Here is a 17,794-nt window from a genome sequence, read left to right as displayed (position 1 = left end):
AATATATATATTTATGTCATATACAATAAATTCAATAAATTATTTGCCTAAGTAAGAGAATTGTTAAATAGGTTATGTGTCCTTCCACCCCTTTTTAATTTAAAATGTATTTTTTTAAACTGACAAAAAGAATTAACTTGTATTATTAAATATCGATTATTATTATTTTTTTTCCATAAACTTTTTCTTATCATCGTAAAACACACATATCAGATTTTGTTGTTGTTGTTATTGTTGCTCAGACCTCCAACACGATCTCATGGGCATTGTACCATCTAGCCCAGGAGCCCGCCATTCAGGAGCGTCTCTACCAGGAAGTGTCGAGCGTTTTCCCTGCATCCCGCGGGATGCCCAAAAGCCAAGAAATCGCCCAGATGCCTTTCCTAAAGGCTGTCGTTAGGGAGACGCTGCGGTAAGAGTGGAATGTTTATAGTGGTTATGTTTTTAATTATGACCATGTTCTATACCGTGGATGCAGGCTTTACCCCGTCGTGCCAGGAAATGCTCGCCTCACTGTAGAAGATCAGATTGTGGTGGGAGATCATCTCTTTCCTAAAAGGGTGAGCACAAGGCATTGGATCGCACATAAACATGTCAAAAACAGAGTGATTTAACTGCCAGCGTTTGGGTTAGTTGCGTTTACACTCACCTCAAAATTCCAATCTGAATTGAATTTGGTTTGACATTACTTGCACAAGAGAGATTGAGGGTTCCATCCCAGCTCCGGCCTTCCTGTGTGGAGTTTGCATGTTCTTCCCATGCTTCTGTGGGTTTTCTCCGGATACTCTGATTTCCTCCGACATCCCAAAAACATGCATGGTAGGCTGATTGAACACTCCAAATAAGTGTGAGTGTGTGCATGAATGACTCAACCTAGTTCATTTGACAGACATTTTTGAATTTGTCTGATAGAATTTTGTGCTAATTTTAAGTTTTACTTTAATATAGGGCTATCAAACGATTAACATTTTTAATCGAGTTAATCACAGTTTAAAAATTAATTAATCGTAATTCATCGCAATTCAAACCATCTATAAAATATGCCATACTGTATTTTTCTGTAAATCATTGCTGGAATGGAAAGATAAGACGGATATATACATTCAACATACTGTATATAAGCACTGTATTTCTTTGTTATAACAATAAATCAACAAGATGGCATTATTAACATTCTGTTAAAGCGATCTATGGATAGAAAGACTTGCAGTTCTTAAAAGATAAATCTTAGTACAAGTTATAGAAATTTTATATTAAAACCCCTCTTAATTTTTTTGTTTTAATAAAATTTGTAAAATTTTCAATCAAAAAATAAACTAGTAGCTCGCCATTGTTCATGTCAATAATTACACAATGCTCATGGTGCTGAAACCCATAAAATCAGTCGCACCCAAGCGCCAGCAGAGGGCGACAAAACACCAAAAAACACAAGTAACAAGTGGACATGACGCTGTGGTGTCATTTTAATCTGTTTGAGCGGTGCATGTGCGTTAAATGCATCAAATATTTTAACGTGATTAATTTTAAAAATTAATTACTGCCCTTTTTTGAAACTAATGGCTCAGGTTTGAATCCAAATTGGTAACAAATATCCTCCTGAAATGAGAGAAATTTATCAAGTTGTATTATTGATATTTTACATTTGACATATGTCAAGGTTTGATACCATGTCACATTGGGTTCAAATTTGGCTCAAATGGAAAAGTAGCCCCATCAGAAAAATGGACAGTAAAAAAGGATCTAAACCTTCTAACCCTTCATTTACACTGGCATATTTAATCTGGATTTGATCTTGATTTCAGGATAAAATTCTGACATGTTAAATGTCAATTTGACAGTCATGTTTATACTAACGACTAAATTTGATCCCGATTGCACATCTTGCTCAAGTGTGGATAAGACCTGGTTTCATGTTACACCAAAAAATATTCACATTTGACAAGTGGGGATCAAATCTGGATCAAACAGTTTAACAACACCTTGAAAAATATCTACACATAGACTTCATAATGATATTGACGGGACACCTCGTCACGCCTTCAAGTAGGGCAGCCGTCAGTCGGTCGAAGTCGGTCGCAGTTATTCTCAAACACATGCAGCGATCCAACGCCGGACTTCGGTTGAAAGAGTACGAAAGCTGTACCACATACAAACAGGCAGGATTGTCTCAGGAGTGATTTGTTCGAGGATTCAAGGTAATTATTAAATATTTAGTACCATGTATGCATTTTGAAACGTTGTGAAAAAAATCAATGGGAGAAATGAACTTCTACGGCATTGGCGTCATAATTCGCAATATTTATATAAAATAAATGCCAACTGCCCGTATTTTTGCTTTTAACCAAGAATCGAGACTGTTTTACATTCATATCTATAAAGAATTCAGGGATTTAAGCATTTATTCACAAGAATTTTCAACAGAAAAAGCTTTTTGTGTTGATATGGCGGCGCCACAGTGGCTTAAAGACTAGCGGCACATTCAACATATTTACGTAAAATAAATGCTAACTGCCCAGTTCTTTGCTCTTTTAACAAAAAATCGAGACTGTTTTACATCCATATCTAGAAAGAATTCAGGGATTTAAGCATTTATTCACAAGAATTTTCAACACAAAAAGCTCACAATGGCTTAAAGACCAGCAGCACATTTGACATACTTACGTGAAATAATTGCTAACTGCCAGTTTTTTTTTGCTTTTAACCAAGAATCTAGACTGTTTTATGTCCATATCTATAAAGAATTCAGGGATTTAAGCATTTATTCACAAGAAGTTTCAACGTAAAAAGCTCTTTGTCTGAGTTTCCACTTGGTCAGCTTTGAAGTAGATAGGCCCCCTATTAATCGGTCCCGTGTCCCGTCAATATATTATGAAGTCTATGATCTACATTTGATAAGTTTGACAAAAAACAAGCATCGGAACTTTTTAAATGTCCCTTTACCCAATTCATTTACACTTAGCATCCAGGTTTGATCTGGATTTGATCCTGATTTCTTGATCAATTTCGGAATAGACCAGGTATCTGGATATGTTAAATGTGATTTTGATAGTCATGTTTATACTAATTACTAAATTTGAACCCGATTGCATATCTTGTTCAAGTGAGGATCAGGCTTGGTTTCACGTTACACCAAGAAATATTCACATCTGACAAATGGGGATCAAATCTGGATCATAGTTTAACAACACTTGAAAAATATCTACATTTGATAAGGTTGACAAAAAACAAGCATCGGCACCTTTTAAATTGCCTTTTACCAGATTCATTTACACTAGCATGGTTTGATCTGGATTTGATCCTGATTTCTTGATCAATTTTAGAATACACCAGGTATCTGGATATTTTAAATGTAATTTTGATGGGCATGTTTGCACCGATGACTAGATTTGATCCTGACTTTCCCATGTTGCGAAATCTGGATCAGACCCAATTCATGTTACATTAACCAATGTCCAAATCTGATAGTTGGGTATCAAACCTGGTTTAATGTCGCATAATAAATATCCACATCTGATAATGGTGACAGAAAACAAAAATCTGAACCTTTGAAACAACCTTTTACATGTTAGATTTACACTGAGGTTTTATCTGGATTTGATCTGGAGCAAATCTGAAACAGACCAGTGTCTAGATATCACATGTTAAAGATTTTAACAAGCTGTGCAGTTCACTTTAAACCTGCATCAGACTTGGTTTCATGTTACATCAACAAATATCCACATCTGACAACGGTCTGACCCTTTTAACTCATTTATTGCAATTGACAGTGATGCTCGTCCAAACTATTTTGACTGGTAGAAGCTGGCAGCGAATAATCGTGGCTAGCCCTCCCAGTCAAAATGGATTAGACGTCCATCACCGTGAATGGCAAAGAATGAGTAAGTCTTCCTGTCTTCTTGTCCGCAGACATTGTTCCACCTTTGTCACTACGCGGTCTCCCATGACGAAAGTGTCTTCCCCGAGCCACACCGCTTCCTGCCCGATCGGTGGATGCGACGCGACGAAGGCGAGCGGCACCCGTGGCACCCGTTCGGGTCGGTGCCGTTCGGATTCGGGGTGCGGGCCTGCCTCGGACGGAGGGTGGCTGAACTGGAGATGTACTTGCTCCTGTCCGCGGTAGGCCTTCGAGCTCTAAAATGTACGAATTAATACTGGATGAACTCACTTACTCTGTGCGCCCCAAGCTGATGTCACGCTTTGAAGTGCGACCCGACCCGAGCGGTACCGCACCCGTCAAGCCCATCACCAGGACGCTGCTGTGCCCGGCCACGCCCATCGACCTTGTCTTCGTCGACAGGCCGCGACAATGACGACGATGACGAGAAGGACACACGCGCACACACAAACTGTGACACATTGAAAGAAAGCGTGGCCTACCTAAAATGCACTTCAACCAATCACCACCACCAATAGCGTAATAAAACAAAAAATATTAAATATATGCGCCAAAATCCTGTAGGATAAAAAAAAAACTATATAATGTTCATTAAATGGAAATTCTGTCAAATGAAAATTATTTTAAATTTATTCAAATGTATTTTGGATAGTAATGCTATTTAAAACAATTATTTTAAATATTTATCAAAGCATTAGAAATACTATTTAAAGTGTAACATTTACACAGCTTTTTTTTTTTTTTTTTTTTTTTTTTTTTTAAGGAAAAATCCATGAATGAAAATTTTCAAATTCTGGAGAAGCCACAAACTGCATAAATAACCACAATGCGAGCAACAACATTTTTTTATTAAATCAATTGACTTAAGTTGGACAAAATGAAATGCAAGACTGAGATTTATTCAAACGTTTCCCCTAAATATTGTTATATTTTGTGACTATTAAATTAAAACCAAAATGACATTTAAAGGGAAACTCGGGATTAAAGACTTGTAGGCTCTAATAAGCCACAATTGTTCTCTTTTACTAAAATGTTTTAAGCGCGCAATGGACGCTCGGTGTGATGATTGTCACTGTCACTCGAAGAATACTACTGGGTTACTGCTCGAGGCGTGCGAAATTTTCGATTCTTAGATTATTCGCGATTCGGCCGTGGAAGATTCGAGAACGATTGACAAATATCCAAATTTCGATGATTGAATTATACCAGGTAAAGCGGAAGTAAAACACAGTCAGCGCGTTCTTTGGGACGCAATGAGGAATGGACCGAGAGTAAATATCATGTTCAACTCATGCCGCTAGATAAAAAAAACAATCATACCTAACTGGGGCCGACAGCCGCTAAAAACAACGCCCAGTTACTAGTTGTTACAAACATACGGCTACAGTAGATGTATATATGTAGAACTAGTTGCAATATGACAGACGACGTTGGTGTTAGAAGATGTATTATTGAACAGAGGTGCGAAAGGGCAGACTTTCCAGCGTAAGTAAACAGCCGCCATCTTAAAGCAGTAGACCTCTCTAGAAGGCTCTGTTGTAGCGAACTTAATTAACTTTTTATCTTAAATACTCCTAAATCGGCAAAATCTTGTCTTGAATCTATCTTTAAATGATGAAATAGTTTTAAAACTTTGACAAAAGTAGACAGAAGGGAAATTATGGAATAACGGGAGCAATTTTAACAACTGTAACAGTTGATTCACAACACTAAATTAATTGAATGTAGTTTAAAGCTGCTGATTCAGAATGGGGACCGGAGTTTTTTATTTACTGGTATTTTTCTATTTTTGTTTACTGTTATATGTTAACTTGATACTGAAATAGTAGTTTGGTTTAGCCTGAGAGGATTTTTGAACAATTTTGGAACTAATGCCCAAAACATAGAAAAGGAAAAAAAAAAAAAAAAGGAGGGGGGTGTATTAATAATCGTTTTATAATCGAATCGGAGCCTCTGAATCGTAATTGTACTCGAATCGTTAGGTGCCCAAAGATTCCCAGCTCTAGTTACTGCAATTCCTTCTACGCGGCGAGATGTCCAACACATGCACTCATTGGTTAAAAGCAGCGAGAACTTAGTATTTGTGTTTTTATTGAGTCTATTATTACCTTTTCATTGCCTCAAAATACTTTTTACATGTGTTTCCCTCTCATACTTTTTTAACATTGTGTTTTCTTATGGTAGTTTTAAAGCAGATTGTTGATATGTGGACCACATTCGTCACGTAGCATATTTAAACGACCCTTATTTGATATTACTACGTTTAAGTATTTTCTTAAGGCATCTTTAGTATGTTCTTTCTGTATGCCTCTAAACAAAACAAGCTGAAAGCGCACTGTAGTACTTTGGGTGTCAAATTCACCTCTCGTAGACGTTTCGCCAGTGTAGCGAATTTTGGCAGAACACTTTTTTTTTTCCTACTCTCGTCTTATCCCGTCTTTCCTGTCCATTTTGCTTTTGCTGCTCGTTTTGTGAAATATCGACAGTGCTTTCGTGCTCATTCAGGTTCCTTTCGGGTTCAAATTGAAAGGGTTGAACTGATGACATGTTAATGTCGATAGAGTCATACTCTGCAGGCCCGGCAGCGTAACCATGTGATGTCACCGCCCTGCGACGTCAACAGCAATGGCGACCTGCTAGTTAAACAAGTTTTGCAAATTGTATAAAAACGAAAACATCACGAGAGGTTACAATATGATAATATTTTAACCATAATAACGTTTATCTTTTAAGAACTACTAGTCTTTCTATCCATGGATCCCTTTAATAAATCTGATGTTATTACATTTCTTTTTAAAAAATTGTTTAAAAAAAGAAATATTATTAAACTTATATTCTAAAGTCTGATCAAACAAAAGACAAAAAGCAAATATCATTTGATAATCAAAATTTGATCAATAGAAATTTCATGAAATGGTTAAATTCAACTGAATTTAATATAAGAATTACATTTATTGAAGCAGATGCCACTGAATAATTACATGTTGTGACAATATAGGAACTATTAAAAAGAAAATTTGAGATAAATGTTTGCAGAATAACTCGGCTTCACTGTTACGTGATTTTATAGTTGGCTTAAAGAACCGTCCTCTTTTGTGGGTTATTGTCAAGTTGGTTTTCTTTTGTGGAACATTTTTGCTCTAATTGTATGTATTGTATTTAGTTGAAGATGGAAAACATAATTGTCCATATTTGTATTTTTTTGACTTGTTCCTATTTTCATTTTCTTACTACTTTACTCAATATAATTGCAATGCAACAAAACATAGGCACTTGTTTTATATTGCTGGACTTCAAAAGCATGGCTGAAGAAGAAATTCTATTTAATCAAGTTGATATATTTGTATGATTGATTAAATTACAAAAGATTGCTGAATCACAATCACTTTGATTTTTTTTTAATAGAGGGGGCAGCCACCGCCTTAAGGTTTGTGTTTTATTACATTTAAAAAAATATATATATAAGTTAAACCCCATTGATGCTTTAATTTAGCTTTAAGCAGTATACAGTGGGGCAAATAAGTATTTAGTCAACCACCAATTGTGCAAGTTCTCCTACTTGAAAAGATTAGAGAGGCCTGTAATTGTCAACATGGGTAAACCTCAACCATGAGAGGCAGAATGTGGAAAAAAAACAGAAAATCACATTGTTTGATTTTTAAAGAATTTATTTCCAAATTAGAGTGGAAAATAAGTATTTGGTCACCTACAATCAAGCAAGATTTCTGGGTGTCAAAGAGGTCTAACTTCTTCTCACGAGGTCTAACGAGATCTAACAAGGCTTCACTCGTTACCTGTATTAATGGGACCTGTTTTAACTCATTATCGGTATAAAAGACACCTGTCCACAAGTCACACTCCAAACTCCACTATGGCCAAAACCAAAGAGCTGTCGAAGGACACCAGAGACAAAATTGTAGACCTGCACCAGGCTGGGAAGACTGAATCTGCAATAGATAAAACGCTTGGTGTAAAGAAATCAACTGTGGGAGCAATTATTAGAATATGGAAGACATACAAAACTGATAATCTCCCTCGATCTGGGGCTCCATGCAAGATCTCACCTCGTGGCGTCAAAATGATAACAAGAACGGTGAGCAAAAATCCCAGAACCACACGGGGGGATCTAGTGAATGACCTACAGAGAGCTGGGACCAGAGTAACAAAGGCTACTATCAGTAACACAACGCGCCACCAGTGACTCAAATCCTGCACTGCCAGACGTGTCCTCCTGCTGAAGCCAGTACACGTCCAGGCCCGTCTGCTGTTCGCTAGAGAGCATTTGGATGATCCAGAAGAGGACTGGGAGAATGTGTTATGGTCAGATGAAAACAAAATACAACTTTTTGGTAGAAACACAGATTCTCGTGTTTGGAAGAGAAAGAATACTGAATCGCATCCGAAGAACACCATACCCACTGTGAATCATGGGGGTGGAAACATCATGCTTTGGGGCTATTTTTCTGCAAAGGGACCAGGACGACTGATCTGTGTAAAGAATGAACGGGGCCATGTATCGAGAGATTTAGTGAAAACCTCCTTCCATCAGCAAGGGCATTGAAGATGAAACGTGGCTGGGTCTTTCAGCATGACAATGATCCCAAACACACAGCCAGGGCAACAAAGGAGTGGCTTCCGAAGAAGCATTTCAAGGTCGTGGAGACGAGCCAGTCTCCAGATCTCAACCCCATAGAAAATCTGTGGAGGGAGCTGGAAGTCCGTGTTGCTCAACGACAGCCCCAAAACATCACTGCTCTAGAGGAGGTCTGCATGGAGGAATGGGCCCAAATACCAGCAACAGTGTGTGAAAAGCTTGTGAAGAGTTTCAGAAAACGTTTGGCCTCCGTTATTGCCAACAAAGGGTACATAACAAAGTATTCAGATGAACTTTTGGTATTGACCAAATACTTATTTTCCACCATGATTTGCAAATAAATTCTTCAAAAATCAAACAATGTGATTTTGTGTTTTTCCCCCCCCAACATTCTGTCTCTCATGGTTGAGGTTTACCCATGTTGACAATTACAGGCCTCTGTAATATTTTCAAGTGGGAGAACTTGCACAATTAGTGGTTGACTAAATACTTATTTGCCCCACTGTACATTAGAAACTATTAAAGGAATACATAAGTAGATAAAAAAAAACTAATATAAAGACAACTAAATTAAAAAATACAAACATCGGAAAATCCAAAATAAAAATTATTTAAAAAATAAATAAATTAAAAAGAAGAAAATATAGAAAATTAAAAATAAAACATTTTCAAAAATACATCAGAATAAAAAAAAAAAAAAAAAAAAAATAGAGGAAATTTAATTCCAAATATTAAAATAATAGTCTAGGGCTGTCAAAATTATCGCGTTAACGGGCGTTAATTAATATTTTTAATTAATCACGTTAAAATATTTGACGCAATTAACGTACTAGGCCCGCTCAGACAGATTTAAATGTCAGTACGGTGAAAGGACAACTTGTTAATTGTGTTTTATGGAGTTTTTCCGCCCTCTGCTGGCGCTTGGGTGTGACTTGCATATGTTATGTGGCGTAATGTCGCCCTCTGCTGGCGATTCAGTGCAGCTGATTATTTGGGTTTCGGCGCGCTTTTCTGACGTGATTATATGTCGACGCGAACTCACACTAATAGACAGTGCTATTCAGACCAGCTAAGGTCCGCATCCAGTATTCAGTGGCAGTTCTCATAGCCCCATCACACTGTTTGTGTCTAATACATGCATCGCTTGTGAGTTATATTACTCCTTTGTTTATATTCAAGAGCATTAGATAGTTATTGATGATGTGTATTTGAATTTGTTCACATATATGGTGAAATGCAGTTACATTGTTAGATGCTTGTGAGCTAATTGGCTAGTGCTACTGCTCAAATGGACACGTGTGTGTACATTTTATGTTATTTTGTGATTTATGCAAGTTATTGACACATTGCCTTGTTATTTTCAGTTTTACAAAAATACAAGAAACGTGCTCCTGTCAGAAAGAGATGACTTCAGTAAAGCCCATGCAACTTTGCCACACCGTCTGATTTCTTTTTGGAACTTATGTTCGCTATCTGTCAATTTGTGTACTCACACACATTGAGGACAGAATAGGGCTACTAGATTATTTTTTGATTGAAAAGTTTACAAATTTTATTAAAACGAAAACAATAAGAGGCGTTTTAATATAACATTTCCATAACTTGTACTAATATTCATCTTTTAAGAACTACAAGTCTTTCTATCCATGGATCACTTTAACAGAATCTTAATAATGTTAATGCCATCTTGTTGGTTTATTGTTATAATAAACAAATACAGTCCTTATGTACCGTATGTTGAATGTATATATCCATCTTGTCTTATCTTTCCATTCCAACAATAATTTACAGAAAAATATGGCATATTTTATAGATGGTTTGAATTGCGATTAATTGCGATTAATTACGATTAATTGATTTTAAAGCTGTAATTAACTCGATTAAAAATTTTAATCGTTTGACAGCCCTAAATAATACATTTAAAAAAATTAATAAAAATATTTTTTAAAATCAATTAAAGTTAAGATTCTATTAATAAATCCCTGCTTTAATTTAATATTTATTATATTTATGTTTAAACAAAAGCACATTTAAAAAAAATTTCTATACAGAATGTACGTTTACGATTTACTTTTTAAAAAGTGATATTTTTCCAATTTTCTATATATAATGTAGTGGTAAAAATATAAAGAGACCATTAAAGTACAACATTGTAGATCATAATGAATTAAAAAAAAAAAATTAAATACTATATTCTCTCCATAGTTGCATGTGCTAACAACAAAATGACACAAAACAAAGCAATGAAAATCAAATGTATCAACCCATAGAGGTCTTGATTTGGAGGTTTGCTCAAAATGAAACTGGAAAAACACACTACTGGCAGATCCAACTTTTATGTAATGTCCTTTAAACAGGTCAAAATAATGCTCAGTAGTCAGTACTAGTGTTTGTGGCCTCCGCGTGCCAGTATGACCACCCTACAACGCCTGGACATGCTCCTAATGAGACGATGGAGGGTGTCCTGGGGGATTGCCTCCCAGATCTGGACCAGGGAATCACTTAGCTCCTTGACAGTCTGAGGAGCAACCTGGCGGCACCAGATAAACGTACAGTGCCTTGCAAAAGTATTCGGCCCCCTTGAGCCTTGCAACATTTCGCCACATTTCAGGCTTCAAACATAAAAATATAAAATTTTAATTTTTTGTCAAGAATCAACAACAAGTGGGACACAATCGTGAAGTGGAACAAAATTTATTGGATAATTTAAACTTTTTTAACAAATAAAAAACTGAAAAGTAGGGCGTGCAATATTATTCGGCCCCCTTTCGTTAATACTTTGTAGCGCCACCTTTTGCTCCAATTACAGCTGCAAGTCGCTTGGGGTATGTTTCTATCAGTTTTGCACATCGAGAGACTGACATTCTTGCCCATTCTTCCTTGCAAAACAGCTCGAGCTCAGTGAGGTTGGATGGAGAGTGTTTGTGAATAGCAGTCTTCAGCTCTTTCCACAGATTCTCGATTGGATTCAGGTCTGGATTTTGACTTGGCCATTCTAACACCTGGATACGTTTATTTTTGAACCATTCCATTGTAGATTTGGCTTTATGTTTTGGATCATTGTCCTGTTGGAAGATAAATCTCCGTCCCAGTCTCAGGTCTTGTGCAGATACCAACAGGTTTTCTTCCAGAATGTTCCTGTATTTGGCTGCATCCATCTTCCCGTCAATTTTAACCATCTTCCCTGTCCCTGCTGAAGAAAAGCAGGCCCAAACCATGATGCTGCCACCACCATGTTTGACAGTGGGGATGGTGTGTTCAGGGTGATGAGCTGTGTTGCTTTTACGCCAAACATATCGTTTTACATTGTGGCCAAAAAGTTCAATTTTGGTTTCATCTGACCAGAGCACCTTCTTCCACATGTTTGGTGTGTCTCCCAGGTGGCTTGTGGCAAACTTTAAACGAGACTTTTTATGGATATCTTTGAGAAATGGCTTTCTTCTTGCCACTCTTCCATAAAGGCCAGATTTGTGCAGTGTACGACTGATTGTTGTCCTATGGACAGACTCTCCCACCTCAGCTGTAGATCTCTGCAGTTCATCCAGAGTGATCATGGGCCTCTTGGCTGCATCTCTGATCAGTTTTCTCCTTGTTTGAGAAGAAAGTTTGGAAGGACGGCCAGGTCTTGGTAGATTTGCAGTGGTCTGATGCTCCTTCCATTTCAATATGATGGCTTGCACAGTGCTCCTTGAGATGTTTAAAGCTTGGGAAATCTTTTTGTATCCAAATCCAGCTTTAAACTTCTCCACAACAGTATCTCGGACCTGCCTGGTGTGTTCCTTGGTTTTCATAATGCTCTCTGCACTTTAAACAGAACCCTGAGACTATCACAGAGCAAGTGCATTTATACGGAGACTTGATTACACACAGGTGGATTCTATTTATCATCATCGGTCATTTAGGACAACATTGGATCATTCAGAGATCCTCGCTGAACTTCTGGAGTGAGTTTGCTGCACTGAAAGTAAAGGGGCCGAATAATATTGCACGCCCCACTTTTCAGTTTTTTATTTGTTAAAAAAGTTTAGATTATCCAATAAATGTTGTTCCACTTCACGATTGTGTCCCACTTGTTGTTGATTCTTGACAAAAAAATTAAATTTCATATCTTTATGTTTGAAGCCTGAAATGTGGCGAAAGGTTGCAAGATTCAAGGGGGCCGAATACTTTTGCAAGGCACTGTATAATGTCCCACAGGTGCTCTATTGGGTTTAGGTCAGGTGAACGTCGGGGCCACTCAATGTTATCAATTTCTTCTTCCTTCAGGAACTGCTTGCATTCTCCAGCCACATGAGGCTGGGCATTGTAGTGGACTAAGAGGAACCCAGGTCCAACTGCACAAGGGTAGTTTATGACAACGGGTCCAAGGATTTCATCCCGATATCCAATAGCAGTCAGAGTTCCATTATCTAACCTGAAGAGATCTGTGTGTCCTTCCAGGGATATGCCTCCCTTGACCATCAGTGACCCACCACCACACCGGTCATGCTGAATGATGTTGCAGGCAGCATAACGTTCTCCATGGCATCTTTCCCGTCTGTCGCATGTGCTCAGGTTGAACCTGCTTTCATCGGTGAAGAGCACAGAGCTAGTGGCGTTGTTGCAAAGTTTGGTGATCTATGGCAAATACCAATTGAGCTTTACGGTGCTAGGCAGTGAACATGAGGCTGACCTCAGGCCATCCTCATGGAGCCCGTTTCTGATTGTTTGGTCGGAAACATTCACACTTGTGGCCTGCTGGAGGTCATTTTGTAAGGCTCTGACCCTGTTCCTCCATGAACAGAGGAGCGGATATAGATCTTGCTGAGGGTTTAAGTAGAGTGACCATATTTGGATTTCCAAAAAAGAGGACTTTGGCCCAGCCTCGAGATACTTGATTTTTACTCGAAGTTCACTCAAAGATGCCTATATCACTTAAAGATATTTAAAGTGTGCCTCCTCCATCTGGATAGAAAAATTCAGTTTTATATTAAAAAAACATGTTTTTTTCCCTGTTTTTACTCAACAGGTTACAGGTTACTCAACAGGCTTTATTCTTCCTTAAAAAAATAATCAAACAATAAAAACGCAAAAAAAAAAAAAAAGCAGACCGATGGAAATGTAGTCCAGTCAATACACACACACACTAGGCTATGTGCCAACTAAACATTTTTACAAATTACAACAGCATAAACGTCTCTTAGAACTACTCCTTATTGTAGTGTGTAACTGCCTGATCTCCAAACCGTCAACCCAGTAGATGGCGGTAATGCCCCATGATACAAGGGGTAAACTGCCAAAAAAAAACAAGAAGAACTACTCCTTCTCCCCCTACTAGTATTAGCCACGTCAACGCAGGCAGGCGCTGCCCCCAGCAGCCGGAGGGATTCTCTTCAAATTGGTCCTATGAAAAATCATGAAAACCGGACATTTTCATGAATTTATAAAACTTGGACGGACGCTACGGAGAGGAAGTGAAAAGTGGACTTGTCCGGGCAAAAGAGGACGATTGGTAACCCTAGTTTAAGGCCCTCCTATGGCCCTGTCCAGCTCTCCAGGAGTAACTACAGGTAGTCTCCGGGTTATGACGGACATGACTTACGTGATTTTGACGCCTGAGTCTCGTCGTTTAAATGTTGAATTTTTTTTTTTGTGATGCATGCTTTTATTTTGGTGCGGGAAGTGTAGAAATGGAAGCGAGCGCATGTACAGACGCGTCCACCCCACACATGCACACACAGAGCCGCCGAGTGACACAGGTGACAGCCTGCGTGCACATTTGTTGCTTGTGAACCATCCAACCATGTGACAGCTGTGTATAACCCCTTTTGTACTGTTTATTGAGTGTTTTCAAATGTGGTCGAATACTTGGGGCGAGTTTATGTGATTGTTTTTGATGATGTGTGGATGCAAACCGATACATGTTAATCGCTTGTTATTGCTGTATCAGCAACTACTTGTAACCACAATTTGAATGGCGTTCTACAAGCAACACGTGACTTTTGCTTATTAATATTCATGATGTTGGCAATTGTGGCTAGACGGGTCAACCTCATGTTTGTCCCCAGTAGTAAATGAATGGAAATAGTGTACGAAGGAGATGTTTACTGAGCTAAACCTACCAATTCTGTCCGAAAATGATGTCCCTGGTGCCAAATTCACTGGTAAAAATGTGGAAGAACATACAAATGTTCAGTTAAAAAGATGGCTTGAGTGTCGAGGGCTGAAAAAGAGCCGACCTGATTCAGAGTTAGCTTTTTTATCAACACTTTTTACTTGTGTACATTGCCTTACGCCACTGACAATGACATTCTCCTGTTTTAACAATCTATCCTTTACCACCGTATGCCCTGTCTTTGTTATATATTATATCCTCTGGTTGTCTTACATCTCCGACATTGCTATTTTTGTGTAGCGATCGCAAATGCTGCTCAGTGACAGCAAACAAACACTTTTAGGTTTTTCATTAATAACAAATCTTAATTCTATAATTCATTTAAACTTCCCGCTTACTAAAGTTTTTTTTTTTTACAACAGAAAAGGTAACAGTGGCAGTCAGATACCATTTTAATTTTTTTCAGGTCGTTCATTGTCAGAGAGAAGCAGTACGGCAAAACTCCACGCTAAAAGATAAGTAAAAAAATCAAAATGGCTTACCTCTTCGTCCCCTGAAGGACCATGGCCCCCAACAAAATGTTTACTGCATGTGAAATGTGAATGGCTTCACCTTGCTGGCATTAAACTGGTCTTTTGGACGTCCGCACAAGTTGATCCATTCTTCACATATTTCCCTCCGAGTTTTTGGTTACGGGAAACATACTATGAAGAAAACATCCTTCATATGTCGTAATGTCTAAAGTCGTTTCTACAAGTTCCGTAGCAGCAGTGATTGATCGGCATATTCTTTTATGAAATACTACCGGAGGAAAAAAAAGCGATATTACGTAGTTTGTATGCGAGGGTGTGTCTATAATGTCCCACTTCCGCGTTACGATGGCGACGTCAGGGTATAAAAATAGCATTCGTATGGTGCGCTATTGCTGTTATTGAATAAAATTTCGTTTTAATTTAGTTTCATTCTGAAAGTGTTGATGTCATGAGCAGCTGAATAGAGTCGAGAAACCACACAGACGTCTGACATCATCATTTTGGTGCTTAGCTCACTGTCTAGCTAGGACTTAGCTCCAACGTCTTGGTGAGGACAGTACAATCATGTACAATACATGTTTTTGGACAGTTTTTTTTTTTTTTAATTTAGAGGTTGTTTTAAGGTATTTAAAGGGTTCATTCCAATTTATGCGGAAATCCGGGTCACATCGCCAGCGGAGGAACTTGTTCGTAAACCGGGGACTACCTGTACCTATCTCCTGGAATCTCCTACAGATGTCTAGGTTGCTCCTCAGATTGTCCTGGAGCTCAGCGATGCCCTGGTCCAGATATGGGTAGGAGATCCCTCAGGAGAACATCCACCGCCTCATCAGGAGCATGCCCAGGCGTTGTGGGGAGAACTCTGGCTGCCATTGACAGCGATAGACGTCCAATCCATTTGAAGTGGGAGGATGGCAGCGAATGAACGAATGTTCATTCGCTGCCATCCTCCCACTTTAAGTGGATTGGACGTCTACTAGTGACACATCGCAGCATGATTGGACGTCTAGCATCGTCAATGGCACTTGAAGAGTTCAATGTAAATTCAGACAGCAAGGGGTTAAAAAATATATTTTAAAATGGTATTTTTAGTTTTATTTAATTTTATTGAGTTTAAAAAAGTCACTTTAATTCCAAGCTTGATTATGTCTTTCCATTTTTTGTGTTTTGGAAGTGTACCTAATGACGTGTCCACTTACCGGTTCCGCCCCCTCACGCACACACTGGCAGGCAGCCACTGGTCACGTGACCTGTCTTTTCAAGCCCTACAAGCCAGCCAAACGTCAACAGAAGGGAAAAAAAGTCCCACGCCATCAACTCGTCCATTCTTACCTCGCGTGAACTTTTCATAATTGGACATTTTGTAGTCAATTTTTAATTCAAATACGCGCCGTGACGTCACCCCGTGACTACTTCATCGTAGCGGGGAAAAAAAGTTGTTCTTAAAAGAAGCGTCTGGAGGCTTTGGAGGAGCACGAGGACGACGTGGTGGTGGGGTTCGCTCAGTTTTGGGGGTCCACGGCGCGCGTGCACGACGTCAACATGAGCAAGGTAAATAAATACTTTTGTTTTTTCTTTTTTTCCCTTTTTTGGAGTAAAAACCAATTTTTCAAGGATTGTCATTGAAAATTCTAACTCAGTCGTCGACGACGTGAATGCGTCGCGCGTCACTTTTCTTTGCCTCCAGCCTGACCAGTAGAGGCACATTTTTGCTACGTGACAGAGAAATGAAATTACCACATTAAAATCATTTTTTAATTATCGAGTAAAGTATTATTGTTTAGTAAGTTAAACTAAAAGTATTTCAATTGAAAGAAGTCACACAAAATGACAAAACAACACTACAACATTTCTATTTAAGTCGTATTCCTGAAATTTCCCACTCGATTGTCAAGCACTTGAAGGCATTACAAACCGCTTTCCAGCGTTACTTTTGACCAGTGTTGGGCACGTTACTTTAAAAAAGTAATTAGTTACATTACTCACTACTTCTTCCCAAAAGTAACTGAGTAACTGAATTGCTCTATAGTAAAAGTAAAAGTAACTATTTCCGTTACTTTAAAAAGAACTTGTTGTACGTCAAAGAATTTGAAATTTTCTGAGCAGTATTCGAGTCAGTGGAATAGAGAAGAGCAGACAGGTAGTTAACTTGTTAGGTGCTTCAGCAGATTTGAATTGCTTACCACAGATGTCGACAAAAGCTTTGCCCCGGTGTTCTGCCAAAATATCCTACATCGGCGAAACGTCAACGTCGAATTAGTCGAATTTGACACCTAAAGTACTACCGTGCGCTCTAAACTTGTTTTGTTTAGATGCATACAGGAATAACGTACAAAAAAAATGCCTGCAGAAAATACTTAAATGTAGTTATATCAAATAAGGACGGTTTAAATACGCTACGTGACTAATGTGGTCAACTGCTTCAAAGCTAACACAAAAAAACACAATGGTTAAAAGTATGAGAGGGTAATACATGCAAAAAGTATCTTTGAGGCAGTGAAAAGGTTCTAAATAACAAAATAAAAACAAAAATAGTGAGTACTCGCCGCTTGTAACCGATGTGCGCATGCGTGTGGATGCATGCGCAAGCGCCCTGAGCATTGTGTAGGACGTTTCGCCGCGTAGTAAGGAATAGCCGAACACCGGGACATAAATTACACATTACATGCAGGTTCTTT

General features: G+C 38.4%; 2 protein-coding genes across 2 annotated transcripts in view; both read left to right on the top strand.

Moving 5' to 3' along the window:
- The window catches only part of LOC130927019 (sterol 26-hydroxylase, mitochondrial), a 32,548-nt gene extending 22,625 nt beyond the window's left edge, over positions 1 to 9,923 (top strand). The window contains exons 6-9 of the mRNA XM_057852464.1: positions 243 to 412; positions 479 to 560; positions 3,907 to 4,116; positions 4,185 to 9,923. Of these exons, the coding sequence (XP_057708447.1) occupies positions 243 to 412; positions 479 to 560; positions 3,907 to 4,116; positions 4,185 to 4,310 (588 nt within the window). The 3' untranslated portion in view covers positions 4,311 to 9,923. The remainder of the gene's footprint in view (positions 1 to 242; positions 413 to 478; positions 561 to 3,906; positions 4,117 to 4,184) is intronic.
- A 6,154-nt stretch (positions 9,924 to 16,077) lies between these two features.
- slc15a2 (solute carrier family 15 member 2) overlaps positions 16,078 to 17,794 on the top strand; it is a 48,858-nt gene continuing 47,141 nt past the window's right edge. Inside the window, exon 1 of the mRNA XM_057851752.1 lies at positions 16,078 to 16,667. Coding sequence (XP_057707735.1) covers positions 16,659 to 16,667 — 9 coding nt within the window. The 5' untranslated portion in view covers positions 16,078 to 16,658. The remainder of the gene's footprint in view (positions 16,668 to 17,794) is intronic.

The sequence above is a fragment of the Corythoichthys intestinalis genome, chromosome 12 (assembly GCF_030265065.1).
Source record: "Corythoichthys intestinalis isolate RoL2023-P3 chromosome 12, ASM3026506v1, whole genome shotgun sequence".
Lineage (NCBI taxonomy): Eukaryota > Metazoa > Chordata > Actinopteri > Syngnathiformes > Syngnathidae > Corythoichthys > Corythoichthys intestinalis.
The sequence above is the reverse complement of the archived record's forward strand: the minus strand, read 5'-3'. Positions and strand labels throughout refer to the sequence as shown.